Raw genomic sequence first — 25,827 nt, 5'->3', positions numbered from 1 at the left:
GGTCACTCTTTGCATTTATGTACTATTACTTGTGTCTCCAGGAGATGTGGCTATTGGAGATGGTGTAAATCGTCACTTCTTCAGTATGGTAATGCACAAATTGCATCATGGTTTCCAAGTTGATCTAGGTAAGTCCTCAAGACAAATGTGTTGTACAAAGTGATATAAGAAAAAGAACACGTTTGCTTAATGCAACTCCTGGACCATGGATTTTTACATAAGTTGAGACAACATTCTTAATGTTTTTCAAAGCTCTTAAAGAAATGTTTTTTTTCCCCATCTAAACATTAATAGTTCTGGGAAAAAAACTTTTTATTTTAAGAGATGAGAATAATTCAAATGAATTATTCAAATGAATTATTCTCAAACAAATATTTTTTTTTCAGTCTGTAGAATGTGATGTAGGCCTGTACAATTTGGCAGCACCAATGTAGTTTCCTCTTTTTTACAGTGGTATGTGAATCTATTATGGGCGTTGACATAAAATTTGTAAATTGCTGTAGGCCACATTTTGACTTTGCATGACTTGTTGAGTTTTCTCTCAACCTAGACTCATAGTATATCCTCAAGAAATAAACCAACAAAACCAAATCCTGTGTAAATGCACAATACACGTGAACTTTTTATGTAGTATTTTGTGTATTTCGGATGGCGCAACAGTTAGTGCTGCAGCCTCACAGCAAGAAGGTTGCGGGTTCGATTTCCAGCTTGGCAGGTGGGCCTTTCTGTGTGGTTTGCATGTTCTTCCTGTGCATGCGTAGGTTCTCTCTGGGCACTGCTGCTTCCTCCCACAGTCCAAATACATGCTCATCAGGGTTAATTGAACACTAAATTGTAGAGAAAAACTTGTAGGTGCGAGTGTGTGTGTGTGAAAGGCTGTGTACCTGTCTGTGTCAGTCCTGTGATTGACTGGCGAACAGTCCAGGGTGTACCCTGCTTGCCCAATGAAAGCTGGGATAGACTCCAGCCTCCTGAGACCCTGAACAGGATAAGCGGTTCAGAAAATGAATGAATTTTGTGTATTTCTTTATTATCTGCTGAACTGTCTGACAGATGTAATAACTGAAATGTCATTTTTGTAACACCCTTAATGCTCAATATTTACCTTCATAGGAAATGCAACTGGGGCTCTGCTGTTTGAGGGCCAAGCTGACCATCTAATCCCATCAACCTCTCAAGTGCTGGTTTAGAGTGAAATGTTTGTTGTGGCAGGAAGGATGATTGGTCATTCTCTTCTACACGGTGGCTCTCGTCTGCCTGGGTTCAGTCCAGCAGTGCTTCATGTGCTGTTAGGTGATGATCCACAGACGGCTACAATTACCCTTGAAGATGTAGATGTGGCAGACATGGATGTCAGGGAGACTCTAAAACCTGTAAGTCTATACAGGAGAAATTCATACTTTTGGTGGTACAGTTTTCTTTGTTCTTACCACTTTTTGATTAATGTTAAATGTTAAAGTTCTTTTTCACATCCTGATAGACAACAGAGTTGTGTTTAAGCTTAGTGTTATGTTGAAAAATGTTTACAAGGTAATTTAGCACAAGTATGTAAATGTCCCCAAATCAAAGTATATACCACATTGCTCTGATTTTTGAAATCAAAATTATATTAAGTGTGATGCTTCCAATACACAAGCTAACATTTGCATGTTTGATAATACTTGACTACACTATAGTTCTATCTAATACATCTTAACTTACTATTTGAGAGTGATCTTGCTTTTTCTTGTCTTTCTTCAAAAGCTCTATGAGGATCAAGGCTCAGACAAGAAAGGAGGAGAATGCAGCAAACACAGTACACTCACAGAGGATCAGAGAGCAGCCATAATTGACTTAGCACTGGCATGGGATCTTCCTGTGTTGACAGAAACCAACAAGCACACTAACATTAACAAGAATGGCTGCAAGTGATGACACACCTTTTGTAAAGTTACCACGATCGCTCTGTTTTCTTCCTTAGATCTTTCTTGACCATATCAGATGGCCAGAGGATGCAGAGTTGGGGGATGACACAGATGATGGGTAGCCACTTGATTGCAAACATAGAACAATTGGGTACCTGCATTAATTTGTGAGAACAGGTATGCTGCATTCAAAACCCATCTGCTTTGAAGTGTGCCTTTTAAATAGTTTTTTTTTATTGATTTTAAGGACAGAGTTGAGCTCTTCTGATGAGATGTAAATAAGGGACTTCAGCTTGCCCACTGTTTAGTGAAATAGTGCAAAGTGTATGCAGGGTGGAGCATAGTGCTGCATTGAATAGTGGCATGTCTTACAAATACAAAGACCACCTTTCTCCCTCCTTCTTCAGGTGCAAGGCACAAGCACCTTATACAACTGACATCAGAAGAGCCATACTATCCCCTAAAGCTGTAGCTTAATTTTTATTGTTCTATTGATTGTCTCAGTTTCCGATCTTATCTGACATATCTGTGTTGTGCTTTGCTTCTGTGTACTTTCAGCATCCTAAGAAAAAATGAAGCAGCTTTTTAAGTTCTAGTTTGGATGGGAAATACCCATGACTGACATGAAGGTGGAGGTTGTCCGAGGACAGCATCCAACTTCATCCACATGCTTCCGCACCCTCAGGTTGCCTGGTCATATCTGCTCTTATGGAGATCTTTTTTTTCAGTTGGAGAGCTGCATCTCAACAAATGACAGTGGTTTTGGACTTTTGTAGGCAAGCTGTGTTAAAGGGTTCATTTGACTCAACAACGACAGGATTCTGAGGTCATTATTAAAAAGTCACGATTTCAGTTGACCTCTTCTGGAGTGTCGTCTCTTCTTTCTAATTTCAAAATTAATGATGATTAATTTTTTTTTACAGTTAAAGAACAATGTGATCCTGTGTTATGTTATGTCAACACTAATCACTTTCACTTGAAATGCTAGGGTTGAATAGCTGCCTGTTACCATTTTCACTGAAATTAACATTCTAGTTATTACAATCAAGACAACCCTAAACAAGGCAGACAAAATCATATCCTCAGTGAAACAAACAAGAACTTTGAAACCTTGTTTTGGCGGAAAAGCACCATTTTCTTTGTTTGACCCTTGTGGACTGTTGGGGTTGAAAACAGCCACTTTGAGTAAAATTTTCTGTTATTTGGGGTGCTGGTTTGGCTGAGTGGTGTAGCGTGAATTGGTGTCAAATAATGACCAGTGGCGTTTTCTCCCGGAGGCCAAGGGAATAGAATAGAAGAAAGAATAGAAATAGAAAAATACTTTATTTATCCCCGAGGGGAAATTCAGGAGTCACCGCAGCATTTAAGAAAACATAAGTAAGAAAGAGTATAGAAAGTGCAAAAATGTCCATAAGAAATTAGATGACGACATCCCGTCCACCACTCGTCCACCACTCGTCCACCACTCTCCAGCCCAGCCAGTCTCCACCTCCACAGGGTCCAGGACTGAGCCTCCCCAGCAGTCTGTTCAGTCTCTGTCTCCTGGATCCTGTCTGCACACAGCAGGCGAAGCTCCTCCGATGTGTCGCGGCGTCCGATGTCTGCTCCGTCAGCCACGTCCGTGAACAGCATGATGCCGCTGGGTTAGCACAGCTAGCTCATCCACCCCCCGGAGCGAGATTCCACGTTCCCAACAACGATGGATGGAAGGACAGGTCCACGTCGTCACCTCCCAGCTCACATCCGAGAACCAGCATTTCGTCCTCACCGCCTCCTCCTCAGCTCGAGGGAAATCATCAAGCCCTACACTAGTTAGCATTGACATGCTACAGGCTGCTAACCAGTGGCGGTTTTTCACGGAGGCCAAGGGAAGCCTGGCTTCCCCAAAAAATATAACAAGAAAGAAAAAAAATAGCCTATAAACAAGCTTAACCACAATGTATTTTATATTGTCATTTCCTTGTCAAAACACTACATTGGCGCACCTCTGCTTTGGCTTAGCGTGAGAAGCAAAACAGCGCCCTCCTGTCAAGCTCTCATTGTGTATTACACTACGTGTCTCATGCCCTCTGCCCTGTCAGTCAGCACGGAGGCCCGCTTCACTTTGCCTCCCTTAGAAAAAAAAACAGCCTGTATTAGCCAATCAGGTTGAAGCAAGGCTCATCGCTTACTGGTTGATGCATCATTAAAAAAGATATGAGGGAGGCCAGATCGAATCTGGCTTCCAGCCAATAACACACCGTTACGAAAAAATAAACACACTGATTCAACTGTGCCGGCGCCAGTGTGAGTGTCAGTGTTAGCCCACACAGAAAGTTCAGCTATGGATGGTGACAAAGATCTTGATTTTTTTGTAAAAAATGACTTCAAAAAACTTCCTTTTGAGGTTCAACTAAAGGTCAAGCGGGACGGTAGGCCGACTCCAATGCTCCACTTAACGAAGGGCAGAGCCGATGGAAAAGTCCGCTCTTTTTGTGAAGCTAACTATGCTAGAAACGAGTGGCTAACAGGGAGTGCCAGGCTTAACCGGCTTTTCTGCTGGCCATGTCTGCTGTTTGACAGATCAGGCTCCTTGAACAACCCCTGAGCACCACAGGATTCGTGGATCTGGCCAACCTCGCGAGGGCCATGGAGAGGCATTCAAAGTCCAGAGGCCGTATAACATCTGAGCTCAAACTTAAACTTTTCGGACGAGTACGGATTGATGAAGCACTGGATCAAGCGGCTGCAATAAGCGTAACGAGGCACAACCAACAGGTGGAGAAAAACCGTGCCATTTTGAAGAGGTTGATTGCTGCTGTATTATATCTCGGAGGCCAGGAGCAGGCATTCCGGGGCCACAGTGAATCGACCAGCAGCTCCGGCAACAGGGGAAACTTCATGGAGCTTGTGCAGACTTTTGCTGAATTTGACACCACCATGGCGGAGCATTTATCATCAGCAACCGCATTTACCGGCACATCAAAGACAATTCAGAATGACATCATCGAAAGCACTGCTCATGTCATCCAGGAAGAAATTGATAAAGAAATAAATGCTGCTCCATTCATAGCCATTGAGGTGGATGATACCACTGACATATCGTGCAGGTGCCAGCTGACAGTCATAGTCCGCTATGTAAACGAGAGCGGCATCATATGTGAGAGGTTTCTTGGTTTCCATGATATTAGTCTGGAGAGAGATGCTGAAACCATTGCTGCAGTGGTGACGAAAACAATTGGCAGCTACAATCCCGAGACAAAGCTGATTTGTCAAACTTATGATGGCGCCAGCTGTATGAGTGGCCAGAGAGGAGGCGTTCAGGCGCTCGTAAAAGTAAAATGTTGGCACGCATTGTTTGTTCATTGCTATGCACACAAACTTAATTTAGTTTTGGCTCAGGGGACAAGCAATATTCGGGAATCAAGACTGTTTTTTGCTTCTCTCGACTCCTTCCACAACTTCTTCAGCCGCTCACCTAAGCGCACAGCACTGCTCAAAGAAGTGGACAGCATCCGCGTGCCCGGCGGCAGCACCACTCGGTGGAACTTTAAAAGCCGCGCAGTGCACGCAGTGCATGAGGGCCGAGGATCACTGATCACTGCATTGGATCGGATCACAGCTGAACCTGGTTGGGACAAGGATGCAATAGCACAGAGCTCGGCATTGAGACAGAAGCTGGATGACTTTGATTTCATGTTCATGCTTGGGGTTTTCAAGACGATTTTTGGTCTGACTGAGCCCCTTTTCCAGGTGCTTCAGAGCAGAGCGTTGGCCATTAGAAAATGTGAGGAAAGAGTCAATGGCACTTTGACTGCTTTAAAAGCAACCCGGAGCACCGAAACCTTCAATCAGCTGTACGAGGAGACAGTACAGGCTGTTGGGATGCCAAACTAGCTGCGACGCAAGCAGCGCTGCCGGGCCTGGGCAGATTTTGAGCTGGGAGTCACTCCGGATGGGGAACATGAGGACACAGGGCCTGTGGATGCCTACCGACGCCTCTTTTTCCAGCTGCTTGATGGTATTGTGCAGCACATGACACACAGGTTTGAGGACATGAAGTGTCTAAGTTTTTTTTGTGTCCTGGATAATGCGTCATTTAAGACATATTCCCAGCCTGCAGGATTCCCGGGGGTTGAGATCTCTCAGTTGGTTAAAACCTACCCAGTTTTTGATGAACTGAGACTGAGAAATGAGCTGCAAGTCATCTATGCAGATACCCTCTTTCACAAGCCACCAGCTGAGCTCCTGAAGATGCTCATTAAAGATGAACTGACCTCTGCCTTGCCCGAAGTTTGCAAACTACTGAGGCTGATGCTCACCATACCTGTGTCAAGCACGTCTGCAGAGAGGTCCTTTTCCTGCTTGAAAAGGATCAAAACCTACTTGAGAAACAGCTGTGGACAAGACAGACTGGGACATTTGGCCAAGATCTCCATGGAGTCTTCTGTCACACAAGACCTCAAGTCCCGCGGGGAGCTATATGACAGAATCACTACTCGGTTTGCCACGATGAAGGATAGAAGAATGCCATTGCTCTTCAAGTAGCGGTGAGTTACATTAAAAAAATGTATGCATCTTGTGACAAATGGGCTGCCATGCCCCTGTACCTGTCCAGCTTCAGCACCGTGGACAGCACCATGGCCCGCCGTGGCCTTTTTGATGACAGAGTTGTCACATTTTTTCTTATGCATAATGTACCGTATTTTCCGCACTACAAGGCGCTTCGGAAATAGGGCGCACCTTCGATGACTGGCCTATTTGACAACTGTTTTCATATATTGGGCGCACCGCATTATAGGGCGCATAGATTAGAAGCTATAGTAGTGGCTGGGGTTGCGTTATGCATACACTAGATGGAGCTGCGCTAAAGGGAATGTCAACAAAACAGTCAATAAGTCAGTCAAACTCAGGCTACATCCACACGAAGCCGCACATTTTCCTGTCCAACTATTTTCTGTGCCGTTTTCAAGAAAAGTGCGCTGTAAAGACGAAGTCATTTCTGCCGCCAACAAAAGCCGTTTCCAGAGATCAGTTCGGTTCAGGTATTCTCCAGAACGTCCGCCCCCGCAGGCTTACTGTCTCTCACACATGCTGTCCTCTTTTTTTTCACTGGAATGAATGAGAAGTGGGTAGAATAAAAGTACTGTAACAGTAGGCTACATTGTTTGCATGGAAATAACAGGTGAATACTGAATTAAATTCGTTGTCCAAGCTGGCTTCCTCGGTAATTTTTATCACGGGCCGCCACTGCTGCTAACAGCTAATTGCGCATGTAAACAATGCAGCCATGGTTACATGTAGGATCTCCAGACAAACACAGGAGAAAAGTAGTAAAAAATACCGCCGAAGCCACAAAAAGTTTGGTGTCCGTGACCGACAATGAACCATACAAAGTGATGATCCACTCCAAATACAAAGATGACGAAAAAGAGACGAAAAAATTACAAGAAACGGACAAAGACGAGAGAGCTGCTGCAACAGGCAGCTACTCGGGTAGCGCCTAGCAACCGTAAAAGCCATGGGAAGCCATGCTTCATCACTTTTTTCAGACTGTAGCTGTGTTTTAATGAAAATACTCCTTTATAACAGTTTCGATAATTCTTCTGTGTTTCGTCACTGTCATCTCCTCCTTATTTCTCTCCTCTACTTATTGAGCATTTTACAATGTGTAAAACAGCGCCCTCCTAAATGTTATGCTGTGAATAAGTGGTGAAAATATGATACTGCACACTGTTGCCTGCAAGGAAGCCAAGCAGAGTTGGCGTCCCTTGGTGAAAAAAAATAAATAAATAACCAATCAGATGAGGCTGCGGTCATGACACTACTCACCTGTGATTGGCCAAGACCGTGTCAAGGGAAGCCACCCTGTCTTTGGCCTCAAACCAATCAAATGACAGAATCATCATCATCATCATCAAGCCACTGAATGAAATCAGCGAGGTTAGCACATTAGCAGTGTGCATGAAGCGGCCGGTTGTGCGTTTGAGTGGGCGGTTGAGTAAATTAATAATACATTTAAGCTAAGTCAAGAGGACAATGTACGCGTGTGAATGAGTGACTGAGGGTGGGGGAGTGAAAGGTGTGTGTCGGTGTTCAAAGTAAGTAAAATGAGCGCTCTCTGGGCGCTCTAACAGGTTATTCCATTACATGAAAAAGCGATATACAAGCTGCAACAAAGTATTTTATGTACCCCACTCCCTAAAAATCATACAGATTAGAGGCTTTGTCTCACTTGGCTTCCTCAAAAAAAAAAAATCCCCACACCACGCCACTGATAATGACTAATTAATTATTAACAGCATTCCACTGGAGCGAAAGTATAGCTAACTTTCAAAAGACATCTAAACTTACAATATGTGAGTTTAAATTTAAGTCGGGGCACCACCCAGTTTTGGAGAAAACAGGGAAACTCTAGAAAGGTTTACTGTAAGAATTTGTCATTTAATAATTCATAGAATTATTAATTATCAAGTCTCAATAACAAAAGGACGCTACATCAATTGTGAATTCTTTTGAACGGTGTACAGACGTCGTTAATTTCAACCACACAAAGACAGAAACCAATTTCTTTATATATGAAAAGTTTATTTATTAACTAAAAGAAGAAATATGTGCATGAATAAATGAACAGGTAAAAGATATAAAAGGATAAATACATTGATGAATTTAAAGTGAAACTGATCATAAATAATGGAATAAATGGAATAAAAGGACATAAACCAACCCACATAAATCTCACTAACCCACCCAAGATCTCTGGGGCATTGACCACGATATACCAATAAATGCAAGATAGTCTTACGCAAGTTCTGAGGCCGATTGTGAGAGCGGAGGCGGCGACAGAGGTGACTGGGTCCCGCTGCAGATGTCTGCGGATGTCCGTTGAGGGGTGATGGACAGGCTAGAGGCCTACTGCAGGTCATCTGAGCGTCACGGAGGTGATGTCCAATGAGTTGAGTCCGTAGAGTCGATTCTAACAACGACAGTAGCGGCTGGAACAGCGGCGATGATGCCGGGCGTCGGGTTGAAACTTTGGCAGAGAACCACTGCAGGGAAAGCAGTGAGCAGCGCTCGTCTCCTGACGTCAGCACATGAGGGAGAGACCCAGGCACCAATAGATGACGCAGTCGGGCTGAGGTGACTCAGTCTCAGCCTGGAGAGTCTGGAGCAGGTGCTGAGTTGTGTACGTGTGAAGATTCAGGTGCAGAAGGAGAAGGGCCTTCTGGATGAAGGATGAAGAAAGAGCCTTCGCGAAGAAGGAGGAAGGAAGAGAGCCTTCGTGTAGAAGGATGAAGAGAGAGAGCCTTCGTGTAGAAGGATGAAGAGAGAGAGCCTTCAGGAGGAAGGATTAAAAGAGAGAGCCGAGCCTTCGCGAAGAAGGATGAAGAGAAAGAGCCAATGTTCTTGTCCTGGAGTGGAGTTTTACTCAGCTTTTCCCGCCGAGTCAGTAAGGTCACTTAATGCTGACGCCCCTCCACGTCTCATCTTTCTGCACGTGGATCAGATTGTCCCAGAGATTATTAACTAACTATAACTTTAAACTGTAAAGAGATTCCCACATGTAATAGTCAAAATCACATTTCTTATGATTTAAGCTTCACATCAAGACTAAACATGACAGGTTTTCCTCTTTAAGAACCCAATAAAATAAAAATCAAGATGTTACAATGGGATATGTTTCCAAGACAGCAGTTTTCACACACACACATTATCAATGATTTTCATTACACAGTACATGTTTGCAAAGGTGAAGATGTACATGTAAGTCTTTGTGTAAAAACATTATTTTTGTGCTGTTCTCAACTGTGTTAATCAAAGAGTCTTTGTTTTTAGGAGAAGGAGGGAAGCAGATCTTCCCCTTGGCATTCCTTCTCTCTTGTTCCCAGAGAGAAAGGTCGAGGGTCACAAAATACGAGATGGAGGCTGGGAGGTCTCTCCAAGAGCAGGATGTTTGTACAGTTTCACATGTCCGTCAGGTGTCAACGAAAAGTCTTTGAATTGACAGCGATGTCTTAATGTTTTACAGTCTTGCAAACATCAGAGAAGGGATGAGGCAGACTTCGGGAGAAAACCACTTTAGCGCAGAGGTCTGTTTTTTCAAAACTTGCTGTATTACCTCTCCTTCCTTAGGGGGGGGGGGGTTTAATTTGGAGACCAGGTCAGAGCTGCGAAACCAGGTCCCAGCCTGACCTACGTTACAGTGGTTAGCAACCAGGCACTTACAAACTTCTGCTGGTCCAGGTTCAAATCCTGCCTGTGACCAGTTTGCAGAGTGTCTTCCCCTACTCTCTCACCCCCTTTAACAAGCCTATCCACTGTCTCTCTCCTATCAATAAAGGCACAGAATGCCCAAAAAATACATTAAAAATAATCTCAGTTATTTGACCATAACTTTTCTTGTATTGCAGCAACTTGAATACATTTTGGGCAGAAAGCTTAATTTACATAATTTATGCAAATACGATTTCAAATTCTTCAAAATGTAAAAAGATCACTGTGGACAAATTTACCGTATACTCGTACTGTTATGGATGTTTTCAGCCACTATACTTTTAACTGCTCTAAAACATATCAAATCGATTTTTTTCTTTACTTTATCTTCACTTATATATCTTAATTCTCTTCTGCCCTGCTCAGAACTACCAAGCATTGGAAAATGAATAATAAATTTAACCTTTTAATGGCCATTTGAAGAAATATTGCACAGATTATGGGAAGGGTAGCATCGAATGACCTATTTTTCAATTTAAAAAAAACATGACCAGAGACAATTTTTTTTTTTACGTGGCATTATAGTCTTAGATATGTCAAAGGTTAGAAGTATCATTGATTTTTAATCATCTTTCATTTAATTTGTAATATCATTTTTTTTTTCAAGAAGTTAGGCATGTACTGTGATGGCTGTTTTCAAGTCACTATACTTTTAATTGCTCTAAAAACATATCAGATCAATTTTTTTTCTACTTTTTTTTTTCTTTCTCTGATCTCTTAATCCATTTCTGCTTTTTTCAAAATCACCAAGCATTGAAAAAAAAAACAAAAACAAAAACAAAAACAAAAAAACATTTAACCTGTTAATGGCCATTAAAAGAAATATTGGATGGATTATGGGAAGGGTGCAGCATCAAATGACATATTTTTCAATATGAAATATGATCAGAGACAGAATTTTTTTTTTACATGGCATTATAGTCTTCAATATGTCAAAGATTAGTAGCGTCATTGATTTTTAACCCTCTATTACATCAATTATTTCTTAAAAATGGTAGAAAATGTTTTGAATGCTTTTATTACTTAAAATGGCCTAAATATAGATAAATGAAAAAAATACTACTATACTTTTAACTGCTCTAAAAACACATCAGATCAATATTTTTTCTACTTTTTTGCTTAAATTTCCATTCCAATACTGCCCTGCAAGCATTTAACAAAAAAAAAAAAAAGTAACCCTTTGAGGGCAGTTTCAAGAAATAAGATCTCTTATCATGGATAAAACATGAATCAACTGATCTTCAAATGATTTAAAGCATATATAAGTAGGTTTTACATTCTGGATTTGACAAGTACATAAGGAAAAATGAGGCTTTTGTCATTCAATAGTCAATGTCTTTCTTGAGAATCCATCAATCCCTCCAAAAAGTACTATATTGTACTTTAAATAAGAGGGGACAAAAAGGCATTATCATCTATTACTGTTTTTTACATTGTTGGAAAATCTATCAAGAGGTGAGGAGTTAAAAATCATGATTACCTTATGAGTTTGTGGTTTGTGTCAATGTGCATCAATGATCTGGGGCCTGGGACAGAGTATGCTCTCTGCACAGCACACCGCAACTCTGACATTCTCAATACTACATTCTGCAGTGTCAACCCTGTGCATTGTTGCACGGACCCTCTGCCACTGCACTCTGTGCCCCTGTGCCCGCAGCAGTCCCAGCATCATGCTATATCCTGCATGTGGGTTAGTAGAGTGGAGGGCTGACACCAGGTTGTCAAGTTCAACGTCAGTAAGCTCACTATACAGAGCCCTTACAGACAACCCCCAATCATTCATACGCCTGCGCAGAGTCCGCTGAGAAACCCTGACAAGCTTTGCAATGCACTGAACTGACAGGCCCATGTTGAGAAGCTGAGTTACATACCGGTCGTCGTCATTGAGCACAACTCTGGGGCACCCCCCAGTTTGCCTCTCCAGGACAACAGTTGCACAGGTCTCCTTGTTATTCTGACCAGTCACTAGGTGATGCAAAGCTGTAAGTGCATGATTAACAGCTCGTGCGGTGTCAAGCTGGCTTGACAATGCACTGAATAAAATTAACTCTTGATAGTCTAGGGCCCTCCTCACAGGAGGGCGGCCCCGTATCATCTTGGAGTCGGCATCAAAACATGTATCACTGTTTACACATCGTATTGTGCATAGGCTTGTGCATTTACATAACGCAAAACTGTCGTCGGGTTGCCCGTCTGGTTCTGCTCCGAGGCGGATTCCACGTCAACAAGTGCTCATGCACGCGTAACATGCTGCGTCTCTGCATGAGCACTTGTTGTTGTTGCCATAGCTGGTGTTGTTCATGCTCTCTGAGAAAATGTTGATATAATAGTGGAAGCAATATTTGTAGCTGCTGGAACAATATCAGGGGCCTGTACTACGAAGCTGGATTAAGTCATCCAGGATAACTCTGTGACAACTCGCTGAACTTCACCGGATCTCCGTTATCCAGATCTGCTGTACTACAAAGCTCGTTATCAACTCAATAAGTAAATCTGGCTGGGAGCTGTGCGCGCACACATTAAATGGGCGTGGTTAGCGGCCCCAGAGCATTTTCCACAATGGAGAAGAGAGCAGCCTACTTTAAGGCTGAGGAGCAGCTAATAATCCTGCAAAAAATACGAGGAGTACTGCAGTATTATCCAGGCTGGAGGGATTGCTGCAAAAAATCACCGACTCTGTGAATGCGTAAATTTCCAAAATGCTGATATTAATAGACCTATCTCATCACGTGACGACACGGGCAGTTAGGTCCTTATTCATTAATGTTGTCAGTCAGTGTGTGTGTGATCAGCATCATAACCGACCTCATAATTAGAAAGAGTCAACTTTCCTACAAATTCCAAGGAAAACGCTCATTATAGGCAATTTGTATTGCAGATGCAATAGCAGTGGGGGAAAAAATGACGTGGGAGCCCATAAAAAATAGATATAAAAGCATCCTTCCAAGTGGTCAGTATGAATTTCCTGAATTTCTCTTTGGTATTTTTCATTTAGTTTCATGTCATGAAAGATTCCATTTGCACACACTTCTACTTTTCCCTGACAATGTCTCAGTTATGATAATCAGTAAGATATCGTTTGCTCACAGCCCATAAGAAAAAATGGTGGGCCAAAAAGACAGGGGGCGGTCCCGCACCGGAGGACTTCACTCCGGCTGAGCAAATTGGTGACTGAGTGGTCTTTCATGCCCGCCCGAGAGAACCAATTGGTCAGCGGGCGGTCTGTCACACCCTGTGAGCTCTTATCCTGGAACTTAACCTGCTCTGGACCAGGGCTGTTTCCCAAAGCCCAGGTACCTTGCCTTGCCTTGCCTTGGTAGGCGGTGCCTCCGAAGCCACTTCCTTCCAATCCAAGGCAAGTGTCCTGCCTCTGCTCAAAAGGAGATGCTAATGGAACAGCCTACAAAGGCATATTGTGGGAGGAGCTCAGACGGCTTCAAATATTGTCATAACTTGCCACTTTTCTACACTTTCTGCTTTTTTATTGTCACATCATTGACACTCTGCAGGTGCAGCTTCTCAGTAATTATAGTTATGTGAGTGACACACAAAAGAGTTAAGTGGTGGACATGGTATAAGTTGTTATTTTCAGAGGTGTATTTTGTTACTTACATTTAATTTGGAATTTACCACGCGCCTCCGCTGGTGCGTCTTTTCCTTCCATTTTTTTTTTCCTTTTTTGTAGATTCACGCGTTGCATGTTGGGTATTTATAGCCATGGCAAGGCAGCGAAGGATAAACCTGTGTATCCTTGGTCAATTAGCCACATGCTAACCAAACGGAGGACATATGCCTCCGGAGGACATGAACATTGGAACAGCACTTGGGCAGCGACTGATGATGTGGATGCCTGCCCACGCCCACCCCACGCCCACATCAGACCAAGGCAAGGCAAGGTACCTTGGCTTTGGGAAACAGCCCAGGTTTGGCGTTCAGCATCAGTTACCGGGGCAACGTGTCTGGATAATCCACAGTCGTAGTACGGAAAACCCGAAACTTATCCTGGAAGTTGTCTCTCTAAGAGCTATTCCAGCTTCGTAGTACAGGCTCCAGAATCAGTCCGCCTGTCGCCATCGTTGTTGTTGTTGTGTGTGACATCGTGGGTTGGGGGGCGGGGAGTAGGAGGGGTACTATGAGGTCACCGTCTTTTCCGGACTTATCGGTTTATACCAAGTACAGCATGAAGACGAATACACAGATATGCACCTGTAGACCCGTTTTCAAAAAAGATGCGGAGTCATGGACAAATACGGGTCTCTGTGTGTCAATATCACTGGATCGATACTTTATTTTACCGGAGTCATAGAAATTCGTACTCATGTAAGACCCACATAGGTCCAGTGGGGCTCGGTCAAGGAGACTTGAAAGTATTATGGACAGCCTGTCCAGTAAGTGATTCAAGAGCATGTCCTAAAAGAGAAAGAGACAGGGAAGGGGTTGCAATAGTACATACAATAGTACGATAGTACAATAGTACATAAATAGTATGTACAATATGTGAGGAAACCATGAAACAAAACATTTTATAGTATTTTGTTTTAATATTACTGTTGCATAGATGTGTATGTTGCCTTTTACTGCTGTTTTTATTCAGGGCTATGCTCACTTAAGTGTTAAGAACTTGAGCACAGAAATACAAACACAAATGCAAGACACAAAACAGTGGGCAAAAAAGAGTATAATCAGAGTCCAGGCAGAGTTCGCTACACAAAGAGCCTTCTTTACGCCTCCTCACCTGCACCCGCTCCCGTGACCACATCACCCCCGTCCTCCAACATCTCCATTGGCTTCCTGTCACCTTCCGCATACAGTTTAAAATTCTCCTCCTCGCCCATAAAGCCCTCCACCACAGGTCCCCTCCTACCTCACTGACCTCCTCCACCACCACATTCCCTCCCATAACCTCCGTTCCTCACACACCAACCTCATGTCTCCCCCTCACAGAACCAAGCCCCGAACCTGGGGAGACGGAGCATTTTCCATAGCTGCCCCCACTCCCTTGAACTCTCTCCCCACGTAAATCCAAAACTGCTCCGACTTCTCTTTATTTTAAATCTCTGTTAAAAAATCACCATTTTAGATTAGCTTTTAACTTGTGATTGTACTGTTTTTTTGTTTTGTTTTGTTTTGTTCTGTTTGACTTCTGTTTGACTTCTGTTTGACTTCTGTTCATTGCTTGTATTGATTTTAACAGTTGTTAAGTGTCTTTGAGTTCCTGAAGAGCGCTATATAAATAAAATTTATTATTATTATTATTATTATTATTATTACAAAAGGCGGTCCAAAACAGGCAGAAGAAACAGGCAGACATGGGGCTAAAAGTAAGGTCAAAAAAGGCAGGCAAGGATCAGAACACTGCAAAACTCGAGGTGCGTTTCAAAGCAATAAAGTTCCATCCTTCCTTCCTCCATTTGCGTCGTTCAATTGCATCTTAGTCCCTCCCACCAGAGATGCACTGAGAGAGGCGAGGATATGAAGAGAGGAGCGAAGATGGAGGAGATTCGTTTTTAGAGCAATGGGACATCCTCTCCTCCAGAGCGTCACATGAAGCAACGTGTTTCATTGATGATGGCATCAGCTGATCACCTCTGGATCATCCGTCGTTCAGCTCTAACAGCTGTTTGTGTGTCTGCACATGTGTGCTGTAACAACTCTGATAAAACATAAACAGTAACAGAGCTTTGTCTGTTCCTGAAACCAGTTTAAGAAACACATTGCCGTGAAAAAAACCTGCTCTCTGTTTATTCTGTGTGCAGTTAAGAAGCTCGAGGATCACTTTACCGGTAAAATGTGTAATTGTTAGATTTGTGAATTATTTATCCTTTACCTAGATCACATCTGATCGTGAACTCTGAAACGTATTAATAAAACCAAGTTTATTGTGTCGCAGGAAGATGTTATTTACTAAATTTTAGTATTCAGTATTAATCATCCGTCATGTTGATTCAATGATGGTTGTGTTCAGTATTTTGTGCTTTAAACTTACAACATTTTATTACCAGCTTTATGATCAGTTTCGGAACGATCCTCAGTGCCTGTTTTCAGCTCTTTTTTTTTCCTCATCAAACTCTGTTGTGTTTGTGAAGTTTCATGTAGAGAAGTCTGAACTGCTGCAGCGTTCAATCAGAGAGTGATATTCCATATGGGGGCATGTTTGTCACTGAAAAGACTTCCGCAAAGCCAGCTCTCCTGTTTTCTCGATGATGGCTCCTCCAATAAGTCTCCTCCCTCCTCTCCCCTCCGCTTTGGGGCAGCCTTAAAAATGGCGACTCAAAGTACTTCCGGTGCCTCAGAGGAGAGAAGAGAGAGGCGGCATGAAATTATCGCTGAGACGCACCCTGACTGCGACTGTGAGTGAAGGCTGGGATAAAGACTGTAAAGTACAACAAACTGGCAACAAGACAGTGAGACGCATAAGACACACAAGAGGTAATGAGGGTGATGCATACCCAGCCATCAATATGTCTTAGGACGTCTTAAGATGTCTTGATAACGAGATCAAGACGTCTCAAGACATGTTTGTATGTCAAGACGTCTTAAGGCATCTTAAGACAAAACTTTGAAGACGTCTTAAGACATGTCAGAGCAGAACATGAGATGCACCTGGACCAATTTGTGTCTTGAAGACACTGAGTGTCTCAAGATGTCTTAAGACATGAGACATTGAGTGTCTTAAGACATCTTGAGACACTCAGTGTCTTCAAGACATTGAATGTCTTAAGATGTCTGAAGACACTCAGTGTCTTCAAGACATTGAATGTCTTAAGACATGCTTCCTTTGTCTTGAAGGCATTCACATCTTAAGATTGCTTAAGACATGGTATGTAGTGTGGACCAATTATAGACACTTTTAAAGTGTTGGTTTTAACTCCCTAGGAGTTGAATCAACACTTCTGAATTTGCTGTGCAGGATCTTCAGACATTTCCGCAGTTGATGAACGTCTCTGCTGCATATTTTACTTCAACAAAAACACAAATAAATGGACTCCCACCGAAAAAATCTGATATCGGTCTGCATTCACGCTTTATTTAGAGAATTTTCAGCGTGTTACTGTCACGCAAAAACACAGCTAAATAGGGCTCTAGTTGTCACCGTGTCTCTTCGTCCTGGCAGACTACCTGCATTTGTTTATTTCTGGCACGCTGCACGCGGACTGATACACTAAGCGGCGAGCATCTCGTAGCCAGCTGTGGCTCTGCAGCTGAGGTAGCGCCGTTTTACAACATGATGAGAACTAGTGCCTTATTTAGCGGTGTTTTTGTGTGAAAGTAATGCGCTGAAAATTCCCTAAATAAAGCGTGAATGCAGACCGAGAGATTTTTTCGGTGTGAGTCTGTTTATTTGTGTTTTTGTTGAAGTAAAATATGGCCCCGTCTGAATGCATAGGAAACCGGCTGACGAGCAGGGAGGGGGTGTTTGGTGCGAGTGCTCTGGGCTTCTGCTGCACAAAAACACTGCTGTAGGGGTAATTTCTGCCCTAAACCTTGTGATAGGACCCAACTTGTTCCATTCCAGAGTATCACTCTAAATGTGTTTTATGATTCATTATGCGACTGATCACTGTCGGCCTGTCTTCAAAAATGTATTCATTCATTCAATTCATTCAACACAGTGCTTTTTTATCAGTGCATCCAGCACACTGATATGCTCTGTGTTGTGATCAATGCCACATTTGTGCTCTCTACTTGCTCCAAAAAGCTTTCAAAATTAAACATCAAACTCCTGAGGTACCCACAAAAAGCTGACAGAAGCGATAAAGATATCTTCAGTATCTTAAATCATAAATTGAATCATGTCGTGGTGTTTTTTTTTTTTGCTCTACAAAGACTTCTATGCATTAAACTGTAATGTTCTCTTTGTTGTGCTAAGTATTTAACACATTATCCCTTTTAAGCTCATATCACATAGCTTTAAGTAATACTTTTTGAATGAGTTGTTGCTGTTGAGTTGATGTGCTAGTTCACTCTGTAGAGTAGAAACTCAGCTATGGCTTCTAAAAACATAAAGGGGTTGTTGCTTTTTAGTGAGAAACTTACTAATCAACGCTCACAATATTTTCATTTGCTTCATAATACAATATCAGCAAGTTGTACTGTCTTTAAGGTACTTGGAACTAAAACGTGAATAGAAAACAAACCTTTACATTGTGACCACAAGATGGCAGCATGTGACTACAAGAGAAATCACTGCAAAAAATGTCATCCTCGTATTCAGGCTGAACAATATTGAATTAAAGATACAACACCCACCAAACCCAATTTATGAAATTAACGGTACAGGTGTGATTTTGGTATGTCTTGTTTGATGTGCGCGCTGCACAGGATCTCATGTGTTCACCTCTACTTTATTGTTTGAACGGTGGCACAGCAGCAGCGTTTGGTTTTCTCTTCAAGCCCCTCAAACCTTTTCTGTGCATTTTCTGATTGATGGGAGTTCCCAACTAGATCATCAATTTTTCCCTGCCTTGCATTTTTGTTAATCTAATCTCTAACGCTTTGATAACTTAAATCACTGACAGTATTACACACAGGAATTTACGAAAAGTGACGATTAATTCATTTCAAAATACAAACAGAAAACTAAACTATACCAAAAAGTATTGGGTGTATGAAATCAGTAATGTCAGTGGTGTACATGTGGGTGTGTGTGAAGGCATTAGAGTGTATGCGGTGTTGAAGAGTGCGTTAACAAAATCCAAACTAAAACAACGGGTAACTCCAGCTCCTGGCCTAGGCAGAACAGAAGAGAAAAAGGAAGGGGGGAAGAGCAAGAAATGCCCCCTTTTATCTGGGTAGAGCAATGAGCCCAGGTGCTCCAAATCACCCCAGCACCTTGAAAGACACAGTAACAACTGTTAGTCAAAGACGACCAGTAGGGGTCATCACAGTTATCTTATCTTATCTTATCTTATCTTATCTTATCTTATCTTATCTTATCTTATCTTATCTTCAGGGACCATGAGTATTTTTCTTGAAAAAAGTGTGGGTTTTTTATTTGACCCAAAAGGAAAATGATAATCGCTGAAATTAACCTAGTGTGGCAGATTGCACTGCCAATCACTTATTTTAGACAACACAAGGCATAATCACCCAGAGAATTACTTTCAGATGATCTGCAGCATGAAAAGGAGACACACATTCCTCAGCTTAATAAACGGAACACTATTGACAATTGCCCTCATCTTGGTCCATCATAAAGGAGCACTTTTTTTTTTTTTTTGAATGATCATTGCTGCTTTTGCCAGATTCTTCCATTTACATTTTGAGTCCAGAAAAGAAGCAACAAATCCAATATAAAAGTCAGTTAAGTTCGGGGGTAGTGTTTTACTCTGTGCTCCACTAGAGGGCAACGATACTTCAGTGTTCAATGTCTATTGCTCTGTCATCTCTGTCAGTCTACTCTGTGTTGGAATAAATATCACTCTTCTTTTAAGGATTATTTATCCCCTAAAATGCCCCAGCTTTTAAATCTCACCCCTACAGAAAGCTTTATCATTTATTTTGTTATGCATAAGCTAACCAGGAGGAGCCTACATCAAGTCCCATCTGATGCTTACGATAAAGTGCTTGGTTAGTTGCATTAGGTGTGCTTGGGACAACACCTGACTTTCCTATGTGTCCTCTTAGATGCAGTTCTATTCATGGAGTTGAATTATTAGAAAAGAGAACAGCTATTACAAATTGAATTTGGTTTTGCAATTGGGTATTTAATTATTAGTTATGTTGAATTATAATATATATATATGTAATGTAAATAGAAACATTAAGTATTACTTACGTATCTAGTTCAAACTATTTATAGATGTGGGCAGCTATGAGCCAGAGCAAATGTGCCCAAACTTACTTTTGAAAAAGGACAAGGTCAGGCAGCTTTTGCTGATGTATTGTTTCACCCTGAAAGTATAATCTGAATGCTTTGTGTGAACTCTTTCTTTGAGTGATTTCTGTAAAATCAGTCCCTCAGTGAACTCAAACCTCCTTGTTCCATCTCACAGACTAATGACATCAAAGCTCACCTGTCCCTCAGGTGTCTCTGATCCCAGATGATCAGTGGTCAGTTTTCTGCAGTATTACGTGATTGCTTATACATCGGTAAACTCTGCTTCTGAACCAGGAACACATTTTCCATTAGGGGGCAATATGAGCAATACAAATCAGGATGTTTTTATGTCATGATCAGGATCTGGATTTGATCAGGATTGATTTTCATGTTCATACTATTCCGACCTCAAACAAGACTTCTAGACCAAAATACAGGTACATCTCAAAAAATTAGAATATCTTGAAAAAGTTAAATACATTTCATCACTCATTTCAGAATGTGTAACCCATACAGTATACAGATTTATTACAGATAGCGTGAAACATTTCAAACATTTATTGCTTGAAATTTTGGTAATTGTGGCTTATAGATAATGAAAACTTAAAGTCAATCAATCAATCAATCTTTATTTATATAGCGCCAAATCATAACAAATGTTATTTCAAGACACTTAACAAAAGTGTCTCAGGATATTAGAATATTACTTAAGATTAATAAAAAAAGATATTTTAAACAAAATATCAGGCTACTGAAAAGTATGTTCATTTCCATGCACTCAGTACTTGGTTGGGCCTCCTTTTGCATGAATTACCGCATCAATGCGGCGTGGGAGCAATTAGTGTGTGGCACTGCTCAGGTGTAATGGAAGCCCAAGTTGCTTTGATAGCAGCCTTCAGGTCATCTGCATTGTTGAGTCTGGTGTCTCTCATCTTCCTCTTGACAATAATTGAGTTTGCTGGCCAATCAAGCACAGTAACACCATGGTCCAACCAGCTTTTGGTACCTTTGGCAGAGTGGGCAGGTGCCAAATCCTGCTGGAAAATGAAATCGGCATCTCCATAAAGCTGGTCAGCAAAAGGAAGCATGAAGTGCTCTAAAATTTCCTGGTAGATGGCTGTGCTGACTGTGCACTTCAGAAAACACAGTGGACCAACACCAGCAGATGACATGGCTCTGCAAATCATCTCTAACTGTGGAAACTTCACACTGGACTTCACAACATGGATTCTGTGCATCTCCACTCCTTCTCCAGACCCTGGGACCTTGATTTCCAAATGAAATGGGAAATTTGCTTACATCTGAAAAGAGGGCTTTGGACCACTGAGCAACAGTCCAGCCCTTTTTCTCCTAAGCCCAGGTAAGATGCTTCAGACGTCTCTGATTCTGTCCACTAAAAACAGCCTTGAGACCTACTTATGGGCCTCCATCAACAGGTTCAGAACCACCGCACTTGTAGATTGAATTTGAAGCTCGATCCTTCAAACATTGCTCTTTTATCATGAAGAATATGAGACCCGGGTAACCTCAGGATGAAGTAATCATTTTGAAAACAGTCAGTCAGTGAAACAGAGGATCAGAGCTGGGAGTGGCTTGACACGAAGAATACAACATTTGAAGCCCATTTCTAAAATTTGTCTGTGTGAAGTGGCTCTTGATGCACTCAGGATACCTTTGCATGTGTTTTGAGTTAATTAGTTGATTAGGGTGTGACACCATGACTTTACAGGAGAACTTTTTCACAATATTCTAATGTTCTAAGACACTGCAATTTTGGTTTTCATTATCTATAAGACACAACTATCAAAATTTCAAGGAATAAATGTTTGAAATTTTTTACTGTATCTGTAATGAATCTATGTAATATATGGGCTTCACATTCTGAAATAAGTGATAGAAAATTTTCATGATATTTTATTTTTTTGAGATGTACCTGTATTTCTGATTTCTTCATTCTGAACATTTTTTTCTGCCCCATTTCTAACTTTAATCTGCTTGTGTTTTCTGATGTGTTTTTTTGAAGTCTCACATTTTCACATCCCGATGAATCCAAATTTTTAGAGACATCAGCTGAAGAGTTGTTGAGTTCTGCTGAATGTACAGAGCTTTAGCTTCAGACCAGCAGCCTTTGCACATTCCAGATGGAGTTTAGTGAGATCTTACAGATAGACTTTGGTTTGGTTTGTGACTCTGACATAAAATGTAAATGTAAACATGATTTAAAACATGATTGGTAGCAGTGACATACATTGCAAGATGAAATGGAATTTCAAGCCTGACTTTGGACATGCCTGAGTAGAGGGCAAAAAAAGACACTTCATCCAACAAAAGCATTCCTTTAACAGAGTTATTCTAAAACATCAAGAAATGAGTGCTGTGCATAGATGTTACTTTGATTACTTTTGAGTTGGTAATTGTAAACTCGTTTCATACAGAGATAATCAAAGGGATCCCACACATGCAGCAGATGGTCTTGGGTCTGTCACCACAGGGCACTGCAATGTGTAATTTGATTTAACCCCTATACTTTAGCATGAGAACACGTGCTCGCTGTTAAACCACAAATCTCCTGTTGGTGACATTTCACCCATGATGCCTTTATTAAATACTAGATAATAGCAACATAAATATTGCAGTCTAACATGGAATTGCTGTGTCTCTATATGCCAAAACATGACCAAAAGAACTCAAACCAGACCAAAACAAAAGAAAAACGTTTAAAACTCTCCCGATGTACATGCTTCAGTCTACTACCAAATGGACTGCAGGTGTTAGATAAAACCCGAAATTACAGGCACTCATAAAAACAAGCAATGAAGTATGTGCATGTGTGCTGTTCATACTTTTATGTGTGTGTGTGTGTGTGTGTGTGTGTGTGTGTGTGTGTGTGTGTGTGTGTGTGTGTGTGTGTGTGTGTGTGTGTGTGTGTGAGTGAGTGAGTGAGTGAGTGTGTGTCTCCACTCAGTCACTCAGTGTCCTATTCTGTGGTGAAGCTATAGCCACAATTTGTGCGGGCTTCCTGACACTCCCACCACTCCTTCTGCCAACCAGAGGGAGGACTGTCACCACCAAGTTAGGGCTTCACTCTATCCACTCTCTCCTCACTGTGGCATTCATCACGACATACTGAAAGAGAAAGGTAAGCCCTGTCATGTCTTTTCTGTTGTGTAACTTGTCTTAGCAGCTTTTTAAAGAGGATTCCTCTCATTGTAAACAGATATTGAGAATACCAGTGTCTTAAGACATGGAAATGAACTTATGAAGTGAAAGTGATGTTTGTCTCCAAAAGAAAGCATTCCATCAATACTTGTGATTAGTAAGTGGCCCCTTTTGTTTAATCTGCTTTTTTTGGTTAATAGGATGGTTGTTTTTCATTTAGCAACTATGTATAAATGCATGTTTGTGTCTTGCTGTTACTTTTTAGCTTCTCCTTAACTTCATGTCACTGTTGCATGAGTTTGGTTTAACCACAAGTGACCAGCTATCAGGACAGAGAAGACAAGCTAAATATACAGTATAACTGCATACATGCACCTCTGTGATTATAGGTCAGCGAGGTCTCCTCTGCCTGAGCAGATGGCACAACTTCCCCTCTGTCTTTCGAGCTCAGTTGGCATTTCAAGTTGCATTTTTAGCATAGCCTAAAATAATTTGTTGTTCCAACCAAATTACCGAATATAACTTCTCTAATGTAATTGGAAGAAATGGAGAAGGTGAGTGGGATTGTATGCAAGACAGTCAATGGATGACTCTTAGTTTTGGATGTGTTCCCACACATGCAGCATTAAAGAGCTCACTTATCATGTATTACCACAAGTTTTTTTAAGGCAGGAAAGAAATCCTTTTTGTAGCTTTTCACTTTGAATGGAGTTGTACAAAGATTATTTATAGATTTTACACTACATTGTTTCTTCTTCTCTAAGCAGAAAGTATATGTCTACAAGCAATGAAACATGCACCAGCCCATGTTCAGATTAGACATGACTTATCTTGATTGAAAACAGCCTGCAGAAGCTAGCTGAAGGGAATGTCAATCAGTGTTAACAAGCATAAGACTTGACCTGCATGTGTCACCCTTTGATTTGGTCACATACTCTCTAAACATACTGTGATTAAATATAAATTCAGATCACAAAGCTAACTATGAAAATAGACTAAAGCGGCAAGTGGCACAAATACATTTGATAATATCAAAATTTTTCTGTGACTGTTTAGATCCTGAATAAGTGTGTCAGGTGAGCAGCAGCTAATTTTTACCCTTATATATACGTAGAGTTGGGTGTAGACCTCTGGTGGTTGTGGTTGTAATGAATGGTTCAATCTCAAGCCCTCTTACAGTGGGGGGGGGGGGGGGGGGGGGGGGGGGGCTGACACACTTAACCAGGAGCCACATGAGACACCTAAATTGTGTCAGAGAGCCATCAACTTTCTTTCATTGTAAAATGAATTATTTTGAATAGCTGATACTGATAATCAGAAGAATAAAGCACTCTGTAAATATTTATATTGGGTTAAGTGAAATTGTGGTTTATAGGTCAAATAAGAAAACAAAATCAATTATTGAATCCTTAAATGATAGAGAAAATGTCTTTTCGTCTTTGTCAATCTGCATCATACATGAACTCACTTTTACCAATCGAGAGTGCTGGCAGGCTGCCAACACTCCTGAATATGGAGGCACTCTCCTATTTTTTTTTTTTTAACCCTTTCCCCCGCTGGTCTGCTGGCTTGTGGTTTCTCCTGATTGTCCCCCAACTTTAAGTATATTTCAGTGAGCTCTAATATTTTTCCAAGTCAATCAAGACCCGTACTTGGGCGTTATATTGAAAACTGAAAAAACATCCACCACTCTCTCTCTTAGTTGGTTTGATCCAAAGACGCTGCAGGACACCTCAGAGACAGAGACAGATAACTATGCCGCACTTGTTGATGCAGAGTTGATCAGAGCCTCAACTGTTTTCTTTCTTTCTTTTTTGGTGTTGACATGGCATGTCGTGAGTTAAACTAACCTAGCTCTGCTCTAACGCAGCATCCTCTCCAATAAGGAGAGTTTAGAGCAGCGTGAATCTTATAGTGAGAAGGCTGACTCTAAAATAGTGAAACGCTTGCCTTTGTTAAGCTCTGTCTGTCTTTGATGTGTGATGCGCATACGCGCTGCGCGTGTACACGACAGCACTCTTTCTTCAGAACAGGAGAGAGTGCAGTTGGAGGAGACTGACTGAGCCAGTGAAAGAGGGCAAATTCAAACCACAATGTCTTGGACAGTGCCTGTGATAGATGAAGTATTAAAACATAGAATAGAATAGAATAGAACTTTATTGTCATTGTAACGAGTACAATGAAATTGAAGTCACAGCAGCAATCAAGAAAACAAAAGTAAGAAAGTGTGTAGAAAGTGCAAAAAGGTCCATAAGAAAAAGTGATGACAGCGTGTCCATCATTCTCCAGTCAGCCAGCCTCCACCTCCACAGGGTCCAGGACTGAGCTTCTTCAGTCATGCTCCATCTCTGTCTTCTGTATCCTGTCTGCTTACAGTAGGTGAAGCTCTTCCAACATGGCGTTGGTGTCTGATGTTAGCTCTGTTAGCCATGTCTGTGAAAAGCATGATGCTACTCCGCCCTCTGGTTTTCCCTCTGTTGCTGGGTTAGCATGGCTAGCTCTTCCATCTTATTGGAGATAGATCTTACATTCTAAAGAACGATGGATGGAACATCGTTGATGACATGGACAGGTCCATGTCATCACTTCTATCATTGATATATGCTTACTGGTGCTAGAATATCATTGCAATTTCCTGTATACGAGCAACAAGATCACAAAGCTAAAGCAAATACTAAGTAAGCACTGTGT

At 41.6% G+C, this 25,827-nt stretch overlaps 1 protein-coding gene across 1 annotated transcript; it reads left to right on the top strand.

The window, feature by feature from the left end:
- Positions 1 to 1,346: 1,346 nt before the first annotated feature.
- LOC141786495 (zinc finger MYM-type protein 1-like) lies at positions 1,347 to 6,431 on the top strand. Its single transcript, XM_074665115.1, has 3 exons — positions 1,347 to 1,373; positions 4,467 to 5,753; positions 5,988 to 6,431. The coding sequence occupies exons 1-3, from the start codon at positions 1,347 to 1,349 to the stop codon at positions 6,429 to 6,431; spliced, it is 1,758 nt and encodes a 585-aa protein (XP_074521216.1).
- Positions 6,432 to 25,827: the final 19,396 nt, after the last annotated feature.

The sequence above is a fragment of the Halichoeres trimaculatus genome, unplaced genomic scaffold, assembly GCF_033239565.1.
Source record: "Halichoeres trimaculatus isolate MK-OKI-2021-1 unplaced genomic scaffold, fHalTri1.1 fHalTri1_scaffold_35, whole genome shotgun sequence".
Lineage (NCBI taxonomy): Eukaryota > Metazoa > Chordata > Actinopteri > Labriformes > Labridae > Halichoeres > Halichoeres trimaculatus.
Note: the sequence above shows the minus strand (reverse complement) of the source record. Positions and strands in the feature narration are given on the sequence as shown.